The 21,856-nt window shown below is 40.6% G+C and overlaps 1 protein-coding gene and 2 non-coding genes across 3 annotated transcripts in view; all 3 read left to right on the top strand.

Moving 5' to 3' along the window:
• NUP210L (nucleoporin 210 like) overlaps positions 1–21,856 on the top strand; it is a 111,212-nt gene that overhangs the window by 57,689 nt on the left and 31,667 nt on the right. Inside the window, exons 17-28 of the mRNA XM_076000154.1 lie at positions 3,294–3,486; positions 5,118–5,206; positions 5,761–5,865; positions 6,166–6,267; positions 7,920–8,048; positions 8,718–8,845; positions 9,099–9,231; positions 11,258–11,320; positions 12,215–12,394; positions 12,775–12,855; positions 12,944–13,075; positions 16,453–16,611. Of these exons, the coding sequence (XP_075856269.1) occupies positions 3,294–3,486; positions 5,118–5,206; positions 5,761–5,865; positions 6,166–6,267; positions 7,920–8,048; positions 8,718–8,845; positions 9,099–9,231; positions 11,258–11,320; positions 12,215–12,394; positions 12,775–12,855; positions 12,944–13,075; positions 16,453–16,611 (1,494 nt within the window). The remainder of the gene's footprint in view (positions 1–3,293; positions 3,487–5,117; positions 5,207–5,760; positions 5,866–6,165; positions 6,268–7,919; positions 8,049–8,717; positions 8,846–9,098; positions 9,232–11,257; positions 11,321–12,214; positions 12,395–12,774; positions 12,856–12,943; positions 13,076–16,452; positions 16,612–21,856) is intronic.
• Positions 11,815–11,913, top strand: LOC142869908 (small nucleolar RNA U13). Its single transcript, XR_012918454.1, has one exon. It is a non-coding gene; the product is annotated as a small nucleolar RNA U13 (small nucleolar RNA).
• LOC142869715 (U6 spliceosomal RNA) lies at positions 19,709–19,811 on the top strand. Its single transcript, XR_012918289.1, has one exon. It is a non-coding gene; the product is annotated as a U6 spliceosomal RNA (small nuclear RNA).

Here is a 21,856-nt window from a genome sequence, read left to right as displayed (position 1 = left end):
TATGAGCCTGAAACACTTACGTTAGAAAGCAAGGAGGTACTCAAAGACTAATGGTATCTTCTCAAAAAGAAGCTGACTTCAAGGGGCTCCTGGTGTCCAAATTGTAAATAATTTGAGCATTAAAAAAATGACAAATATCAACTTAAAAATAAAATCCATGATTCCATAGTAATGCTTAAAATTATAATAAGAAAGAATGAAAGAAAGAATGGAAGACAGACAGAGGGTGGGAGAGAAGGAAGGAGAAATGAATTGAGGAAGGAACGAAGAGAGGGGGAGGGATGGAGAAGAAAAAAGGAATGATCTTTTCTAGAAAAATGCCAGCTTATACAAAAGGAAGCATAGAATTAGAAATTATCATTTTGTAACCCTCATTACAATAATTGGCCCTGGAAAAGATCATCAATGGATATTAAAACTAGTGTGTGAAATGTTGTTGAGAAATAGGATATTCTCAATATCTCAAAGTGTCTCCCCACAGAGGGAAAACCATACCTTTATATTGGAGAGCTCTCCAATGGCAGTCACAACTTTTAGCAGATGATCAAATTTGGCATCAAGGGCAGGTGCAGTGGCTCACACCTGTAATCCCAGCACTTTGGGGGGCTGAGATGGGAGGACCACTTGAGACCAGGAGTTTGAGCCCCTGTCTCTACAAAAAAATTAGCCAGGCATGATGGTACATGCATGTAGTCATAGCCAATTGGGAGGCTGAGATGGGAGGATCACTTAGGCCTAGAAGTTTGAGGCTACAGTAAGCGATGATTGTGTCACTGCCTTTTAGCCAGGGTGACAGAGCGAGACCCCACCTTTTAAAAAATAAAATAAAATAATTATTTTTTTTAAAGTTGGCATCACTAAGAGTGCTATCACACTGTAATACTCCCATCACAGCCAATGTAAAGCTACCAATATGACATCTTTATTCCATGGCTTATAAAGAGGTGCTAAAGATCAGCTTGCCTATGAGCATACTATTAATACATCATAACACTAATGTACTTTCTGCCATTATCCAATAAGTACACAACATCACCATATGGTATTTTTGTAAAACATTTTTAATCTGAATATAATCATGAGGAAACAACACTAACAAATGGATAAAGAATTAAATAGCAAAAAATTAAAATTAAAAAATCACAAAACAAAAAGGAAACAACACTAAAATATAGGACATTTGACAAGAAAATGGCCTGGATTCTATAATACAAAAAATTTAATTTCATGAAAAACAATAACAAAAAAGGGCAAATATTCCTTCTCTACATTGAAAGAGACTAAAGAGGTAAACATCCAAATATAACACATATACCTTGAATAACTTCTAGATCAAAACTAAAAATCAAATATAAAAGACATTTGGGGTGACATTTTGGGAAATTGAAATATTAACTGTGCATTTAATGACACTGACTTAATGTTTTTGGGTCTTGCTCTGTTACCCAGGCTGGAAGTGCAGTGGCACCAATCATAGCTCACTATAGCCTCAAACTCCTGACCTCAAGTGATCCTCCTGCCTCAGCCTCCCAAAGTGCTGGGATTATAGGCTTGAGCTATCATACTCAGCCTGAATTAATGTTAACGTTATGTATGACAATAATCATTTTTTCTTACATAGCAGAATGTGATCATTCTTAGGATATGCATGAGGTTTTGGGGAGTGGGGTTGTTTGTTTGAGACAGAGTCTCTCTCTGTCACCCTGGGTAGAGTGCAGTGGCATCTTCATGGCTCACTGCAACCTCAAACTCCTGGGCTCAAGTGATCCTCTTGCTTCAACCTCCCAAGTGAGCAGCTGGGACTACAGGTGCCTACCACAACGCCTAGCTAATTTTTCTATTTTTAGTAGGGACGGGGTCTCACTCTTGCTCAGGCTGGTCTCAAACTTCTAAGCTCAAGCAATCCTCCCAGCCTGGCCTCCCAGAGTGCTAGGATTACAGGTGTGAGCTACCATGCCTGGCCTATGCATGTTGAAATATTTAGAGGTGGCCAGGCATGGTGGTTAACGCCTGTAATCCTAGCACTCTGGGAGGCCAACCTGGGAGGATGGCTCAAGGTCAGGAGTTTGAAACCAGCGTGAGCAAGAGCGAGACCCAGTTTCTACTAAAAATAGAAAGAAATTAATTGGCCAACTAAAACTATATAGAAAAGATTAGCTGGGCATGGTGGTGCATGCCTGTTGTCCCAGCTACTCAGGAGACTAAGGCAGAAGAATTGCTTGAGCCCAAGAGTTCGAGGTTGCTGTGAGCTGGGCTGATGCCATGGTACTCTAGCCTACGTAACAGAGTGAGACTCTTCTCAAAAAAAAAAAGAAAAGAAATATTTAGGGGTGAAATGCCATGGTGCCTATATCATTCAGACAAAAACAAAAGCCCTCTCCTCCTTTCAATATATAGAAAGGAAGGAAGAAGAGAGAGAAAAAGAAAATATAACTGAATATTAAGAATTGGAGGCCGGGCGTGGTGGCTCACGCCTGTAATCCTAGCACTTTGGGAGGCCGAGGCGGGCAGATTGCTCAAGGTCAGGAGTTCGAAACCAGCCTGAGCGAGACCCCGTCTCTACCAAAAATAGAAATAAATTAATTGACCAACTAAAAATATATATACAAAAAAAAAAAAAATTAGCCGGGCATGGTGGCGCATGCCTGTAGTCCCAGCTACTCGGGAGGCTGAGGCAGGAGGATCGCTGAGCCCCGGAGATTGAGGTGGCTGTGAGCCAGGCTGACGCCACGGCACTCACTCTATCTAGCCTGGGCAACAAAGTGAGATTCTGTCTCAAAAAAAAAAAAAAAAAAAAAAAAGAATTGGAGGTCAGGTTCGGTGGCTCACGCCTATAACTGTGGGAGGCCAAGGGGGGGAGGATTGCTTGAGGCCAGGAGTTCAAGACCAGCCTAAGCCAAGAATAAGACCCTGTCTCTACCCCAAAAATAGAAAAAATTAGCTGGGCATGGTGGCACACACCTGTGGTCCCAGCTATTTGCAAGGCTGAGGCAGGAGGATCATTTGAACCCAGAAATTTGAGATTGCAGCGAGCTATGATGATGCCACGGCACTCTAGCCTGAGCAACAGAGCGAGACTCTGTCTCAAAAAAAAAAAAAAATTGGTGAATCCAGGTGAAGTATATATAGGTAACTATTATACTATTTTTTTACTATATTTATAAGGCCTGCAAATTGTCAAAGTAAAAAGATTGAGAACAAACTTGATCCCTAACTTCAGGGATATCTTACTGTTGCCTCTTGGGCTATTGGTTTTTTAAATTTTCTTTCAGTATTTTTTTATTTTAATGCAGATTCCTGTATCAAGCCTGAGGGACACAGTCCTGGAACTGGCAGTGTTTGATCAACACAGAAGAAAGTTTGATAATTTCAGTTCACTAATGATAGAATGGAAATCCTCGAATGAAACACTAGCCCATTTTGAAGATTATAAGTCAGTAGAGATGGTAGCTAAAGATGATGGTGGTGGGCAGACCCGGTTACATGGTAATGTGAAAATTTATGAACTCTTTCCTACACCTGCCAAGTGATTTGACACTAAATATTTTCTTATAGGCGAGTGTTTTGCTTTGGATTTTATCATGTATCACCTTTCATCTTTGATCTTTGTATTTTTTAGAAAACGTAAAGGCAGATTTCCTTGATTACAAAGCTAGAGTCTAAGGCCAGGCGTGGTGGCTCACGCTTGTAATCCTAGCACTCTGGGAGGCCGAGGCAGGTGGATCGCTCGAGGTCAGGAGTTTAAAACCAGCCTGAGCAAGAGTGAAACCCCGTCTCTACCAAAAATAGGAAAAAAAAAAATTAGCCCGGCATGGTGGCACATGCCTGTAGTTTCAGCTACTTGGGAGGCTGAGGCAGAAGGATCTCTTGAGCCTGGGTGTTTGAGGTTGCTGTGAGCTAGGCTGACACCATGGCACTATAGCCGGGGCAACACAGTGAGACTCTGTCTCAAACAAACAAAAAACCAAAAAACATAAAAAGTGGTACAGAAAAAAGAGATACCCCTAAATCCCCTCTAACAATCAATCATGAAGTACCATTAGTGTTACCTTCTAAATATTTTTTGGTTTCATCTCTTCCTTTCCAACTCCATCACTAAAGTCCTTATCACCTCTATCCTGCATTACCACTGTAGCCTCCTAATATTTCATTGTGTCTCTGCTACTCTCTAATCTATCTTCCACACTGCTGTCCAGAGTGATCTTACTAGAATTCAAGTCTGAATATCTCTCTTAAAATACTTTTTTGTCTGAGTATGGTGGCTCATGCCTGTGATCCCAACACTTTGGGAGGCCAAGATGGAAGAATCACTTGAGGCCAGAAGTTTGAGACCAATCTGGGCAACATAGCAAGACCCCATCTCTATAAAAAATAAGAAAAATTAGTTGGGTGTGGTGATGCACACCTATTGTCTCAGCTACTTAGCAGCCTGAGGTGGGAGGATCACTTGAGCCTAGGAGTGCAAGGCTGCAGTGAGCTATGATCATGCTATTGCACTCCAGCCTGGGCAACAGAGTGAGATCCTATTTCTAAAAAGGAGAGAGAGAAAAATGAGAGAAGAAAAAAGAAAGAAGATGAGAGGGAGAGAAAGAAAGTCAAATGACTAAAGCGGTGTTAGATTATGGAAGACTTCAAATACTAGTTTAAGGAGTTTGAATTGATCTAAGGAAGAATAGTTCACCATTTAAAATTTTTGAGTAAGTGACTGATAGGACATTTACATCTATAGAACAGTTTAGAAGAATAAAAGGTCCCAAAGGACTATCCCTTTTATTTCTCACTTCCATTTGAAAATCCAACAAAAATTTCCCTGTATGCTATTGTCAGGCTATTTTTGGACTCGTAGACCATCAAAGCTGGAAAGAGTTTTAGATTTTGCCTGGTCCAATCTTTCATTTAATAAAAGACCTGAGAGGTAAAGTAGTTGCTCAGGATCATATAGGAATATAGTGGCAGGGTCAGCACAAAAACCTAGTTTTCTATTTCTTGTGTACTTCCCCATTTAGGGTTTTTCTCCCCTGTAATAAAATACTATTTGGAAAAAATTGGGCACAATTTGGTTTTCTAGAAACACTTTTGTTTTGTTTCTTATAGAGTATTTTTCTGCATGTTTCCAGGTCATCAGATCCTTCAAGTACATCAGATAAAAGGGACTGTACTCATTGGGGTCAATTTTGTGGGTTATTCAGAGAAGAAAAGCCCAAAAGTGAGTGGAGATTGTGATTTAAGAAATATAAATTAAATAATTAGAATTTAAGGATCTTATTTAAAAGTTATTTATGGCAGGGCGTAGTGGCTCACGCTTGTAGTCCTAGCACTCTGGGAGGCCGAGGTGGGTGGATTGCTCAAGGTCAGGAGTTCAAAACCAGCTTGAGCAAGAGCAAGACCCCATCTCTACTAAAAATAGAAAGAAATTAATTGGCAAACTAAAAATATATAGAAAAAATTAGCCGGGCATGGTGGCGCATGCCTGTAGTCCCAGCTACTTGGGAGGCTGAGGCAGGAGGATCACTTGAGCCCAGGAGTTTGAGGTTGCTGTAAGCTAGGCTGATGCCATGGCACTCTAGCCTGGGCAACAGAGTGAGACTCTGTCTCAAAAAAAAAAAAAAAAAAAGTTATTTACAACTGATGTAAATCTGAGAGCTATGTATTTCTGTGAGTCTATTGTTTTTGGTACCTGAGAGGTACTAAAATCTTCTCTCATGGGGGTGAGAAATTAGAAATTTATATTCACATTTGTGGTTTTTATTACATTTCTAGGAAATTTCCAACTTACCCAGATCTGCAGCTGTGGAGCTGCTCCTGGTGGATGATGTAACTGTATTGCCTGAGAATGCCACCATCTATAATCACCCTGATGTGAAGGTAGAAGCTACCTAGGTCTAGTTAAATGGAATCATATGGAGGGGAGATTATTAAAATTAATGGTACAATAATAAAAAAACTCACTTATATATTGAAAATCACTGATATATGTATATAACACCTATATAATAATTAGTTACACTATCTTTAAGCATTGTACTTTAATAATTATATTTTGTCTTTTGTCCACTGCCTTTAATTTTTTACCCCATATTCTTTCTTAGGTAGGTAGAAGTTATTTCCTTTGAGTTATTTATAAACTGAAGGGAACAAAATGTTGTTTCTCTGATTTTTCCATAGGAAATATTTAGCCTTGTGGAAGGATCTGGTTATTTTTTAGTCAACAGCAATGAGCAGGATATTGTTATCATCACTTATATGGAAGCAGAAAGCTCTGTCCAGGTGAGTTGTAGAGCTATTCCCAGATTGCGATCTCAGGCCAAAGCTCATTCTTAGGAGAATGTTTGGAAAATTCCATTGAGTGTCTAAAACTTGTTACAGAAGTAACATTTGCTTTTCTTTCTTTCTTTAACCTACATAGATTCTTCAACCAAAAGTGAGGGTTTTTTTTTCTACAGCTAATTATAATACTGGGCAGTTTTTTCTTCTGGTTGTACTAAGACAGTATTGGAGACATCTAATTAGAAGATTTCTATTAAAAAAAGGTTCATTTTTATACATTTCAAAACATATAACTGTATAGATATTTAAATGTACCATTGGGCTGGGCGTGGTGGCTCACCTCTGTAATCCTAGCACTCTGGGAGGCCGAGGCCAGAGGATCACTCGAGGTTAGGAGTTTGAGACCAGCCTGAGCAAGAGTGAGACCCCTGTCTCTAATAAAAATAGAAAGAAATTAGCTGGACAATTAAAAATATATAGAAAAAATTTGCCAGGCATGGTGGTATATGCCTGTAGTCCCAGCTACTTGGGAGGCTGAGGCAGAAGGATTGCTTGAGCCCAGGAGTGTGAGGCTGCTGTGAGCTAGGCTGATGCCATGGCACTCTAGCCCAGGCAACAGAGTGAGACTCTGTCTCAAAAATAAATAAATAAATAAATGTACCAGTGACTTTATAACCTGAATATATGGTGTTTTCAGCCAAGTAAAAACATTAAACTGACTCCATACTCAGTATGCCAAAGGATTTGTTTTTAGTTGACTTATAGTAATAAATATAATGCCTTATATTAATATGTAGATATATTTCCTTTCCTTCTAAGAGCTCAAAGGAATTTAACTTACTTTAGTCATAATCTTTGTTTTAAAAAGGGAAGACTGGGCTAGGTGCAGTGGCTCATGCCTGTAACCCTAGCGCTTTGGAAGACCGAGGCAGGAGGATTGCTTGAGGCCAGGAGTTCAAGACCAGCATAGGCAACTTAGCAATACCCCTTCTCTACAAAAAATTTTTTAAAAAATTAGCTGACCATAGTGGCATGCACCTATAGTCCTTGCTACTTGGGAGGTTGAGGCAGGAGGATCACTTTAGCCCAGGAATTGGAGGCTGCATTGAGCTATAATCACACCATTGTACTGCATCCTGGGTGACAGAGCAAGACTCTGAAGAGAGAGAAAGAGAGAAAAAAGGAAAGAAAAAAAGAAAGAAAATAAAAAGAAAAGACTGAGGCACTATATGCAAACAAAGGACGTGAAACAACATGCTGTTCTGCAGGAGCTATAGTACAAAGAAAAAACAAAGTATTAGTTGGCCCAATGCTTTCTCCCCCTGCTGGCAATTGCAGCATGTATGGATGTGATTTTCTTCATGAAATCCCTTCCCTGTGGATAATTAACAAGCTGGACATATATGTTGGATTCTGCTTGAATTCAATCAACTTAGATTCTGCTCTTTATCAATTAGTATTTGCTAAGGTATATATTTTGCCATGATCTGAAAATCACATTAAAGGTACATATTGTGCTATGCCTGAAATATGTAACCATGTAACATAACCTATAAACATAAGATATGTTTTCTGCTTTGGATGAAAATAGTTGCTATGATTACTCTTGGAGCATGTTTGCTTCTTTCCTAGCTGCCATCTTTTCCTTCTAGTTAGTTCCAGTACATCCTGGATCTCTCACTTTGGAAGTATATGATCTTTGCTTGGCTTTCCTGGGCCCAGCAACAGCCCACCTCAGCGTATCAGACATACAAGAGCTGGAACTTGATCTTATTGATAAGGTGAGAGATGTTTGCTTTATCTCAGAAATGAAGCAAGCCTCATTCTCACTCCCCAATATCACTTAATATAGTCTCTGTTCAGCTACTATGTGTGTATACTAGGACTTTTGGTAATGTAAATGGAAATACTTGCCCTTAAAGAATAGCATTCCAACATTAAACACATGAAGACAAATAGAGTGTTAAAGAACAACTTAAAATAATATACATAGATTAGGCTTATTTGATTAAAGGCTAATCAAGAGCATTTAGCATGGGCTCACGCCTGTAATCCTAGCTCTGGGAGTCCGAGGCGGGCGGATTGCTTGAGGTCAGGAGTTCGAAACCAGCCTGAGCGAGACCTCATCTCTATTAAAAATAGAAAGAAATTAATTGACCAACTGAAAATATATATACAAAAAATTAGCCAGGCATGGTGGCACATGCCTGTAGTCCCAGCTACTCAGGAGGCTGAGGCAGTAGGATCGCTTGAGCCCAGGAGTTTGAGGTTGCTGTGAGCTAGGCTGATGCCATGGCACTCACTCTAGCCTGGGCAACAAAGTGAGACTCTGTCTCAAAAAAAAAAAAAAGCATTTAGCATGAACAAAAAAGTTTACTGCCCTGTAAGAATTAGACTGCCCTTGGTGAATGAGACACCTCTACTAAAATCTACCTTTTTTAAACTACTAGGTTGAGATCGGCAAAACTGTATTAGTGACTGTGAGGGTTCTTGGCTCTTCCAAACGCCCATTCCGAAATAAATACTTCAGAAACATGGAGCTCAAACTGCAGTTGGCTTCTGCCATTGTCACCCTGACGTGAGTTCTTCTTTCAATACTTCTTTCTTTCTATGTTTAACATCATGAGACTCTTCTTCCTGGTAGCCTGGTCAGGTCTGGAGCTTTCTGCCATTGCCATGAAATTTGTCTTGACTCTGGAAATTTATTTTCTAGCAGTTCTCTTAAACCAGAGTTAAAATAAGCAGAAAATGTTAAGCATCTCAGAAAGATGCATCACTGGCCACTCTCAAAACCAAATCTTTCTCACCTATAAACACATGGGTCTTTGCAGGCTAATGGAGGAACAGGATGAATACTCTGAAAATTATATCCTTCGAGCTATCACTATTGGGCAAACCACACTTGTAGCTATTGCCAGGGACAAGATGGGGAGAAAATTCACATCAGCTCCTCGGCAAATTGAAGTAAGGAAATTGTCTCATCTAAAATTTGTACTTCTTCTTACTTATCATCATTTATCTTTTTCTGTTTAGTTTGCACAAGTTAAAAATCATTTGACTGGGCCAGGCTCAGTGGCTTACACCTATAATAATCCCAGCTACTTGGGAGGCTGAGGCAGGAGGATCACTTGAGGCCAGGAGTTTGAATCAGCCTGGGCAACATTGACCCAATCTCTAAAACAAAACAAAAGGGCCAGGCACAGTGGCTCATGCCTCTGTAATCCTAGCACTTTGTTGTTGTTGTTGTTTTTTTTTTTTTTATTATTAACTCTCCAATTCTGTGAAGTTGTTGTTGTTTTTGAGACAGAGTCTCACTCTGTTGCCCGGGCTAGAGTACCATGGTGTCAAGCCTAGCTCACAGCAACCTCAAACTCCTAGGCTCAAGCAATCCTCCTGCCTCAGCCTCCCGAGTAGCTGGGACTACAGGCATGCACCACCATCCCCAGCTAATTTTTTATATACATATTTTTTAGTTGGCCAATTAATTTCTTTATATTTATCGTAGAGATGGTTTCTCGCTCTTGCTCAGGCTGGTTTTGAACTCCTGGCCTTGAGCAATCCGCCCACCTCGGCCTTCCAGAGTGCTAGGATTACAGGCGTGAGCCACTGCGCCCAGCGCCCAGCCTGTAATCCTAGCACTTTGGGAGGCCAAAGTAGGAGGATCACTAGAGGCCAGAAGTTTGAGGTTTCAGTGACCTAGGATGATGCAACGGCACTCTAGCCAACAGAACTGAGCAAGACCCTGTCTAAAAAAAAAAAAAAATTGATTTGGAAAGTACAAAAAGGATTCCAGTGTATTTCCTTCATATTTTCCCCCGATGCTTATTTTTTTTATTTATTTATTTTAAATTTTTTTTTCTTTTTCTTTTTTTTTTTTGAGACAGAGTCTCAGTTTGTTGCACAGGCTAGAGTGAGTGCCGTGGCGTCAGCCTAGCTCACAGCAACCTCAAACTCCTGGGCTCAAGCAATCCTTCTGCCTCAGCCTCCCGAGTAGCTGGGACTACAGGCATGCGCCACCACGCCCGGCTAATTTTATATATATATATTAGTTGGCCAATTAATTTCTTTCTATTTATAGTAGAGACGGGGTCTTGCTCTTGCTCAGGCTGGTTTTGAACTCCTGACCTTGAGCAATCCGCCCGCCTCGGCCTCCCAGAGTGCTAGGATTACAGGCTTGAGCCACCGCGCCCGGCCTTAAATTTTTTTTTTTTTTTTTTTTTTTTGAGACAGAGTCTCGCTTTGTTGCCCAGGCTAGAGTGAATGCCGTAGCGTCAGCCTAGCTCATAGGAACCTCAGACTTCTGGGCTCAAGCAATCCTACTGCCTCAGCCTCCTGAGTAGCTGGGACTACAGGCATGTGCCACCATGCCCGGCTCATTTTTTCTATATATATTATTTGGCCGATTAATTTCTTTCTATTTTTAGTAGAGATGGGGTCTCACTCTTGCTCAGGCTGGTTTTGAACTCCTGACCTTGAGCAATCCGCCTGCCTCGGCCTCCCAGAGTGCTAGGATTACAGGCGTGAGCCACCGCACCCAGCTCCCACCCTGCTTATTTTAACATGAATAAATCATATTGATTTTTTCATCTTCATCTTATATCAAGAGTATTTTCTTCTATCATTAAAATCTAATTTTTGGCTACGTGTTGATAATTGTTGAAGCTGGTTATGAGTGCCTGAGATTTCATTACTCTGTTCTCTCTATTTTTATATATGTTTGAAAGAAAGTTAGCTATAAACATAATTTCAATAGTCACTTTTACTCCAGCAAGTAGATATATAATAACTTATTTAAGTATTCCCACTTAAATAATTTTAAATTTTTTGCTATTATGTATAAAAGTTTTATATATAAATAAATAAAAATACCTATCCTTGTGTTTAACTTTTTTGTGCATAATTAGGAGTTTTCCTTAGAATGAGATCATAATCATTTATTGTGAAATTGACTCTAGTTAGTCATTGTTGTCCTTTTGGTTTTCTCCTTAAGGTGTTTCCTCCATTCAGACTTGTTCCAGAGAAAATGACACTGATTCCAACTAACATGATGCAGGTGATCTTAAAGGCAGAAAAATAAGATTTACCTTTTCTCCTTATCTCACTCACACACACATACACACATACCCTTCTTTCTATTGGCCTCCTTTTGTCTACTCTCCGCCAAGTACAACTGAATCTGATAAAAAAAAAAAAATTAAATCCTTTTGTAGTTCATAAGCTGATGATTGGGTTTTTTTGTTTTGGTTTTTTTGAGACAGAGTCTTGCTTTGTTGCCCAGGCTAGAGTGAGTGCCATGGCATCAGCCTAGTTCACAGCAACCTCAAACTCCTGGGCTCAAGCAATCCTACTGGCTCAGCCTCCCAAGTAGCTGGGACTACAGGCATGCACCACCATGCCTGGCTAATTTTTTCTATATATATTAGTTGGCCAATTTTTTACTGTTTATAGTAGAGACGGGGTCTTGCTCTCGCTCAGGCTGGTTTCGAACTCCTGACCTCGAGCAATCTGCCCGCCTAGGCCTCCCAGAGTGCTAGGATTACAGGCTTTAGCCACCGCGCCTGGCCTGATGATTGGGTTTTCATGCACATGTGTGAGATGTGCCTCCCTCAAACTTTGTTAGGATGTTGGTACATCACCTTTCTGACATGAAAAAAATAAAATAAAATTAGTTCTTTTCCTGATCCATGATGTACATCATATAAACTATATCTTGGAATCCAATGGATCATTTTCAGCACTTCCAGGTCTTCTACATTTGAGTTGGTGTAGGATAGGCTTTTTGGGAAATGAGAGAAGAAGAAGTCAAGTTGGGGAAGAAGAAGTCAAGTAGGGGAAGGAAAAGTCAAGTGGGGGAAGGAAAAGTCAAGTTGTTTGGACAAAATACTGAGAAAAGAGATGTGACTTCTCCCCCATGTTCCAGGCATTCAATGGTATGTTTAAATTCCAGGTAATGTCAGAAGGTGGTCCCCAGCCCCAATCTATCATTCACTTCTCCATCAGTAATCAGACCGTGGCTGTTGTTAATAGGAGGGGACAAATTACAGGGAAGGTGGTTGGTACAGCTGTCGTCCATGGCACCATCCAGACAGTAAATGAAGATACTGGCAAAGTCATTGTGTTTTCCCAGGTATTGGTCCTTTGTTCTGCTGTGCTTCTACTCTTCTATACAGTAGCTATATTGGGGGTACAGGGGGTGGGAAGGAGGTAGTGATGAGGGGGGTGTCAGCAGCCCAGGAAAACTCTTTTAGTCCCTCTCACCTGGCATTCTCTTAACCAGGCATGGGAAATATATAATCTTTAGTGAAAAACCCACAGAGTGCTTGGCATTGTTGTAAGACATGGTGCCTATCCTTAAGGAATTCTTTAAAGAACAAAAATAAATATATCTATGGTATAAGGTTTTTTTTATTGAATGCCAAAAACAATCAGCTAGTTATGATAAGCATCTCTGTCCACCCCACAGAAACTTCCTCTTAGCCTATGCTTTCTCTTCACCCTGTTGAGCAGGATGAAGTACATATTGAAGTTGTTCAGCTAAGGGCTGTTAGGATCCTTGCAGCTGCAACTAGACTCATCACAGCTACTGAGGTCAGTATGATGGCTCTGTTCTGGGTTCATTATTCTGATAATGCCAGTTGGGCAGGATATGTAGCACAATACCACTTTTTCTTTTCAGATGCCAGTTTATGTCATGGGAGTGACAAGTACCCAGACCCCTTTCTCCTTTAGCAATGCCAACCCTGGGCTTACATTCCACTGGTCCATGAGCAAAAGGGATGTATTGGATCTAATTCCCAGGCATTCAGAGGTATGAATTTACCTGTTTATTATATTATCTTTGGGATCTTGATATTAAATTTATTTTATTTCATCATAAATTTTAGATTGACTCACTTTCCAAACTATACAATATTATTACTTATCTACTTTTCCTATTTTTCTGTGAATTCTAGAAACCTGAAAAGCATATGAAGAATCTAATTTTGAGTACTTAGATAATACTGTATGATTTTCTTTTCTTTTTTTTTGAGACAGAGTCTCACTTTGCTGCCCAGGCTAGAGTGAGTGGCATCAGCCTAGCTCACAGCAACCTCAAACTCCTGGGCTGAAGCAATCCTCCTGCCTCAGCCTCCCGAGTAGCTGGGACTACAGGCATGTGCCACCATGCCTGGCTAATTTTTTCTATATGTATTAGTTGGCCAATTAATTTCTTTCTATTTACAACAGAGATGGGGTCTCACTTTTGCTCAGGCTGCTTTCAAACTCCTGACCTTGACCAATCCGCTCACCTTGGCCTCCCAGAGTGTTAGGATTACAGGCGTGAGCCACCACGCCGGGCCCTATGATTTTTAATACTATTTTTTTTCCTGGAAAGAGCTCTCAAAATCAATCTTTCCAATAGTGTTACATGTGTTGTATAATGTATTTGTGAGCAGATGACTATGTCAGATAAGTAAAGTATACCTTATGAATATAAAGTATATATGCATAGAGTTTAAATATTTAATATAATCTTTTAACATGTTCAGACACATATTTAATTATATTTATAATCATGTTTTGTTGCATGATGGGCAATTGATGTTAATAGTAAGAAAAGTGGATGCAGATGGCTACAGATGGCATTGTGATGCTGAGCAGGCTCCTGGGCCTGTCCCACTGAAAGCTGGAAAAGAACTGGACCCCCACAGCGGGCATGTCAGGCACTGTGGGTGCCATGGGGCTGTCATTCATTGCCCACCAACTGGACTGGGTGCCTCATATCAATGGCAAATTTCAGAAGGACAATTAATTAAACTGCTCCTCTATGGTTCCCTGTGGTATCTGGTGGTACTAGCTCCTCCCAGCTTAGTACTTGCTGTGTCTGGAACCACAAAGTCTTCAGCATGGACATTGAGGAAATCCACAATTCAATTTAAGAGTTTCTTTTTCTGAAAATAGCTTTGATGTTTTCATGCATATAGCATTAAACCTGACACTGAATAAAGCCTGAAAAAAACAAAAAAATTAAGTTTGATAGAAACTAGGTGAACTAGGTATTGTTACCTAATCATCAGTTTGATGGATCTCATTCCAAGTAGTCTGAGAATAGTGGCAACCACCTAGATCTGGAGCTTTACCTTAGGAAGAAGGGACCTGGGGCCAGGATACCCAGTAGGTCACAATTCAGTGCCCATGAGAACAAAAGATTAGAATTAGGCCTTGAGAGAGAACAGAAGGGTTATAAGAGCTAGAATTCAGAGGTTATTTCTGGAGCTAGCTAAAAAAAAAAAAAAAAAAGAGAGAGAGAGAGAAATATTGAAAAAGTAAAAAATACATTTTTAATCTTTCTGGAAATATCCTAAATCTATAATTTAGGAAAATTTTGATGGGTGGATCTAGTATCTCTCAGGGACCTCCTAGACCTTGATTATACTTGTAACTGAGGAGAGATGGAGCTGTACTTAGGTACTATGTAGCACAGGAATTTGGCTTTTTTCTTGAATAGGAAGTAGGGGTTATGTGAAAGGAGCGAATAGCCTAGGTTTTCTACTTCTCCCTTTCTTCAATTTTCTTTTCTAAAGCATCACTGTTTTCTCTAGCAGAAGAAATAATTGAGAGCCTTACAAATTTTTTTCTTTTCCTGCCTCAGACCCAGCATAAACAAACTGGGTGATGAAAAGGGCAATAGAAAGGTATTTGTGTTCCACAAGGTGGATTTCCTACACTGTGAAAATGCTACCATTTAGATATTCACTTGGATTAAACAATTATAAACCACTCATTTTTTAGCATGACACTTTCTTCCAGAGAATTGATTGAGATCTATACAAAGCAAATGGGAGTTTTTATATAGAAGAGGAAGGACAGGTGATTTTGGAACTTGGGGCTCTATTGTGAGTCAAGAGAGCCAGAAGGGAAGGTCTTGAGGGTTGTGGACAGCAAGAAGGCAAGGGAGGGCCAGGCGCGGTGGCTCACGCCTGTAATCCTAGCACTCTGGGAGGCTGAGGAGGGAGGATCACTCAAGGTCAGGAGTTCAAAACCAGCCAGAACAAGAGCGAGAACCCATCTCTACTAAAAAATAGAAAGAAATTAATTGGCCAACTAAAAATACATATATATATATAACCAAATTAGCCAGGCATGGTGGCGCATGCCTGTAGTTCCAGCTACTCTGAAGGCTGAGACAGAAGGATCACTTGAGCCCAGGAGTTTGAGGGTGCTGTAAGCTAGGCTGACGCCATGGCACTCTAACCCAGGCAACAGAGTGACACTATGCCTCAAAAAAAAGAAGAAGGCAAGGGAGATAGGACATCACATGACTGCTGAAAAGGTAGGCAGATATCTACTTCAGTGTTTGCCTTAGTGTTGGCCCTACCTTCCCTATTACCAGAAGTCTGTAAAGTTCTAATCCTCCTTATCCAGTCTAGACTGGAATGGTGACGGAGGCAGGTAGGGAGGTGGTCAGCTAGTTTTAGCATAGTCCTAAAGTAGTAGCTTCTCTTTCTTGACCTTATCCTTTCTTGCCACCACCCTGAACTCCATGGGTAGATGGCCTTCTCGCCCATCTCAAGTTCTACTGTCTGAACCCATTTTAGAAACCACTTCCATCATTTCCCTTCTTCTCTTATCAATGAATTGACTTCGAGATAACATAAGAAAGAATCTCAGGGAGGCTTGCCAGAATTAGTTGAACACAGCAAACAAAGGCTTAACTTTAGGGGTGACTATGCTGCTGGGAATATGAAAAAAAACTATGAAGGCCAGGCACTGTGGCTTATGCCTATAATCTCAGCACTTTGGGAGGCTGAGACAGGAGGATTGCTTGAGGCCAGGAGTTTGAGACCATCCTAAGAAACATAGCAAGACCCCATTTCTACAAAAAACAAAAATTAGCTAGGCTTGTTGGGACATACCTGTAGTCCCAGCTACTTGGGAGGCTGAGGTGGGCAGATCACAGGAGCCCAGGAGGTCAAAGCTGCCGTGAGCTATAATCATGACACTGCACTCCAGCCTATGTGACAGAGCCAGATGCTGTCTCTAAAAAACAACAAAACAAAAACAAAAGCTATGAAAATTTACTCTTGTACTCTAGTTCTTCTAGATAGCTATTTCCAACCTACATTTTCCTTATTGTTAACAACAAAGAAGGAAGGGCAGTGTTTATTCATGAATATTTCTTAATTCATCCCCTCACTGTCTTAGGTTTTTCTACAGCTCCCACCAGAGAATAACTTTGCCATGGTTGTCCACACAAGAGCAGCTGGCCGGACCAGTATTAAAGTCACTGTCCGCTGTATGAACAGTTCCTCTGGGCAGTTTGAGGGGAATTTCTTGGAACTGTCTGATGAAGTTCAGATCCTGGTAAGCTCACAAACCTAAATCTTATTTTTGTATTTCAAGGAGAAGAAAGTTATAGTCTCTTACCATCCATGAAGAGTTTAGTCTGGATAGAAATAGAGAATTGCAAGAGGGATTCCTGGAACAAGTTTATGGTTCCTAGAGCTTTGTCATTCCTGCTAATTGCTTCTATATAGTATTGACATTAGAAACTTTAGCACACATACTCCCTTTATCTCCCCACACTATGAACACAAGATATGAACACCTCAGTAACTAGAGAGGGATTTCTGAGTTGTTCCATTTAACGTGGATATTATGATATACTATATTTAGATATATTCACGGGTAGAATGAAATATAATAGTAACTTCTGGTAAAGTATAAGAGTATGAATAGTTTCTACAGATGATCTTAGGGTAAAAGCTAAGTGGCCCTATTATTTTTAAATTCAAAAGACAAGTTACAGGGCCCCAAGGCTCTGTTCCTAAGGCTCCACCTCTGGCATCAGGTCCTACAGCACCCCCTGAGGATTTAGCCCAGTTGCCAGACCGCAAGACTCCACCTCTTAAGGCTCCAGGACTGCCCAGAAGCTGGAGCTTCCGCTCTTGCTCTAGAGCCTCAACTGCTGCCCTTGTTCCCGTGGCTCCTCCCCTGAGGCCCCTCCACTGCTGCAGGGCCCCGGCTCCATCCCCAAGGCTCCAGTGCTGTCACTGGGACCCTGCACCCAGCTCCAAGACTCCCTGCTGCCATAGAGCCCTGCAGCTATGCTCCTAAGGCTCCCACTGGCCACCTGCTGGGAACCGCCAATGGTCCAACACTCTACCAGCAACCACCAGCCTCCTGCCACATCACACCTGGACCCAGTTGGAGAGCAAACGCCCACAGCCTGTATACCTACAACTACTGCCTCCACCCAGATACCACTGTTTCCTCCACAGGGAGAGCTGGCAATCCCCCATAACACCAGGCTCTCTGGAGAGAGTGTTGCTCAGCCTCCAACCTGAGATGCCAACAGGAGCCGGGGGGACAACCCAACACTCCACATGAAGATCATCCAGCACCAGCTAAAACTGTGACAATCACAGGGGAACAGAACAAAACAGAACAGCTGTATTATAGGTTCTGAGTGCACCCACCCTTCCTCTTTGGGTCATTTCCAGAGTAGGACACAAAAGCTTCATCTAGGAAACTCTCCTTTTCACTAAGTGTGAGAGTTCCAAGCAATGGAGAATAGGTGTGCTACAGACCTATCATCCCTGAGCTGAGAAAAGAGGATTCAGATGAGAGGAAACCAGCAAAAGAACTCTGGCAACATGACAAAACAGTTCAACACCCCCAGGGATCACAATGGACCCCTACAAAAAGGAAATTGTTGAAATTTCAGGAATGGAATTCAGAATGTGGATGGCAAATAAGATGAAAGAAATTGAAGAGAAAGTTGAAAATCAACAAAAAGAAGCCAAAAGATAATTCAGGACATCAATTAAAAACATGAAAAAGTTGCTAAAGAGCTAGACAACATAAGAAAGGATATAATATAACTTAAAGAAATGAAAGAGTCATTTAGGAAATTTCAAAATACAGCAGAAAGCTTCAACAACAGACTAAATCAAGCAGAAGAAAGAATCTCAGAACTTGAAGGCAAGGCTCTTGAACTAACCCAGTCAGTCAAAGATGCAGAAAAGAGAATAAAGAAGAATGAATGATCACTCAGAGAAATATGGGACTATGTGAACTGAACTAATATATTGATTGTAGGTATCCCTGAGGAAGAAAAAGAAAAAGAAAAAAGCATGGAAAAATTTATCCAAGGGAATTATTGAGGAAAAATTCCCTGGTATTGCCAGAGATATCCAGATACAAGATGGTCATCAAAGACCAGGCAGATTCATAGTAAATTGGACCTCTCCAAGACTCCTAGTCATCAACTTGGCCAAAGTCAAAATGAAGAAAATTCTACAAGCTGCAAGATGAAAACAACAACTTTCATCCAGGGTCTAGGTGCAATGCAGCTGGAGACTGGTGGGTCCCTGGCAGAGTGTTGGATTCTCAGAAGGCAGCCAGTGGAAGCCTCAGGAGCATGGCTGTGCAGGTCTATGGCAGCAGGGAGTCTTGGAGCTGGGTCCAGGGTCCCAGTGGCAGCACTGGAGCCTTGGGGATGGAGCCACAGGGCTCTGCAGCAGTGGAGGGGTCTCGGGGGAGGAGCCAAGGACACAAGGGCTACAAAGGAAAACCCATCAGGCTAACAGCAGAATGCTCAGCAGAAACATTATAAGCCAGAAGAGATTGGGGCCCCATTTTTAGTCTTCATAAACAGAATAACTGTCAGCCTAGAATTTTGTAAAAACTAAGTTTTATAAATGATGAAGAAATAAAGACTTTTCAAGACAAGCAAACTTTAAGGGAATTTGTCACTATTAGACCTGCCCTACAGGAAATACTCAGAACTGCATTATACATGGAACAGTACAATAGATACCCACCATTGTAAAAATACTCAAAAGTTAAAGCTCTTAGCTCTTCTAAAAAAATAGTTCAAGAGGGAAAACAAAGCAATAAGGTATCACCCAACATGATGAACAGAACAGCATCCCACCTATCAATACTAACACTCAATGTGGGTGGTCAGAATGCCCCACTTAAAAGACATAGACCAGCTGAATGGATGAAAAAACACACCCCAAGTATCTGCTTTCTCTAGGAAACACATCTAACCCACAAGAACTCACATAGACTCAAAGTGAAGAGATGGAAAAAAAATATTCCACACACATGGAAACCAAAAGAAAGCAGGTGTAGCCACTCCAATATCAGATGAAATAGACTTTAAATCAACAGTGGTTAAAAAAAAAAAAAATAGGCAAAGATGGTCATTATATAATGGTAAAGGGAGCAATTCAACAAGAAGATATAATAATCCCAAATATGTTTGCACCTAACACAGGAGCTCCCAGATTCATAAAGGAAATCCTACTAGATCTAAGCAAAGAAATAAACAGTAGCATGGTATTTGCCAGGGACTTCAACACCCCATTGACAGAGCTGGACAGATCATTGAATCAGAAACCAATAAAGAAACACTGGAATTACACAACACACTAGAACAAATGGACCATGCTTGCTTTGGAAGCACATATACTAAAATCGGAACGATACATAGAAGATTAGCATGGCCCCTGCACAAGGATGACATGCAAATTCGTGAAGCATCCCATATATATATATTTTTTTTGAGACAGAGTCTTGTTCTGTTGTCCAGGCTACAGTGCTGTGGTGTCAGCCTAGCTAACAGCAACCTCAAACTCCTGGGCTCAAGCGATCCTTCTGCCTCAGCCTCCTGAGTAGCTGGGGACTACAGGCATGTGCCACCATGCCTGGCTAATTTTTTCTCTATATATTAATTGGCCAATTAATTTCTTTCTATTTATAGTAGAGATGGGGTCTCACTCTTGCTCAGGCTGGTGTCAAACTCCTGACCTTGAGCGATCCTCCAGCATCAGCCTCCCAGAGTGCTAGGATTACAGGCATGAGCCACCGTGCCCAGCCAGCATTCCATATTTTTTTAAAAATTATTTTAAAAAAAGAACAAGTCTCATATAGCAATACTCTCTGCCATAGGTAAAATAATAATAATAATAATAACAACAACAACAACAAAAGAACAAGTGGACCAAACAGACATTTACAAAATATTCTACCCCAAAACTACTAAATATACATTCTACTCATCAGCAAATGGGTCCTTCTCCAAGACTGATCATATCCTAGGCCACACCACATGTCTCAGCAAATTCAAAAAAATTGAAAACATACTATGTATCTTATCAGACCACAGTGGAATAAAACTAGAAATCAATTTCAAGAGAAACACTGAAATCTCCACAAAGTCATGGAGATTAAACAACCTGCTGCTAAACAACCATTGGGTCAATGATGAAATTAAGATGGAAATCAGAAGATTCCTTGAACTGAACAACAAAGGGGATACAAGTTATCAAAATCTATGGGATACAGTAAAAGCAGTCCTATGGGGAAAATTCATAGCCTTAAATGTCTATATCAGAACCACAAATTAACAATCTAATGTCACACCTCAAGGAACTAGAAAAGAACAAACCAAACCCAAAGCCAGCAGAAGAAAAGAAATAGCCAAGTTCAGAGCAAAACTAAATGAAATGTAAACCAAATAAAAAAAGATCAATGAAACAAACAGTTGGTTCTTTGAAAAGAGAAACAAAATCAATATACTTCTAGCCAGATTAAGTAGAAATAGAAGAGAAAGAACCCAAATAAGCTCAATCAGAAATGAAAAAGGAGATATTATCGCTGATGCCACAGAAATACAAAGTATCATTCATGAATTCTACAGAAATCTCTACACACATAAACTAGAAAATGTAGAGGAAATGGATAAATTCCTGGAAACACACAACCTCCCAAGATTCAATTAGGAAGAAATAGAAATCCTGATCAGACCAATAACAAGCAATGAGGTTGTAGCAGTAATAAAAAATGTCACAACAACAACAACAAAAAAGCTCCAGACCAGATGGATTCATAGCCAAATTCTCCTAAACCTACAAAGAAGAACTGGTACCTATCCTACAGAAATTATTCCATAACATCAAGAAGGATGGAATCCTCCCTAATTCATTCTATGAAGCTAGTATCACCTTGATACCAAAGCCAGGAAAGGACACAATGAAGAAAAAAAAAATACAGACGAATATCCCTTATGAAAATAGATGCAAAAATCCTAAAACAAAAAACACTAGTAAACTGAATTTAACAACACATCAAAAAAATAATTCAGGCCGGGCGCAGTGGCTCACACCTGTAATCCTAGCACTCTGGGAGGCTGAGGCAGGTGGATCGCTCAAGGTCAGGAGTTCAAAACCAGCCTGAGCAAGAGCGAGACCCCGTATAAATAGAAAGAAATTAATTGGCCAACTAATATATATAGAAAAAATTAGCTGGGCATGGTGGCACATGCCTGTAGTCCCAGCTACTCGGGAGGCTGAGGCAGAAGGATTGCTTGAGCCCAGGAGATTGAAGTTGCTGTGAGCTAGTCTGATGCCACGGCACTCACTCTAGCCTCGGCAACAAAGTGAGACTCTGTCTCAAAAAAATAAAAATAAAAATAAAAAATAATTCACCATGATCATGTGAGTTCCATCCCATGGATGCAAGGATGGTTCAACCTATGAAAATCAATAAACATGATTCACCGCATAAACACAAGCAAAAACAAAGACCATATGATCAT

This window comes from Microcebus murinus, chromosome 2 (genome assembly GCF_040939455.1).
Source record: "Microcebus murinus isolate Inina chromosome 2, M.murinus_Inina_mat1.0, whole genome shotgun sequence".
NCBI lineage: Eukaryota > Metazoa > Chordata > Mammalia > Primates > Cheirogaleidae > Microcebus > Microcebus murinus.
The sequence above is the reverse complement of the archived record's forward strand: the minus strand, read 5'-3'. Positions and strand labels throughout refer to the sequence as shown.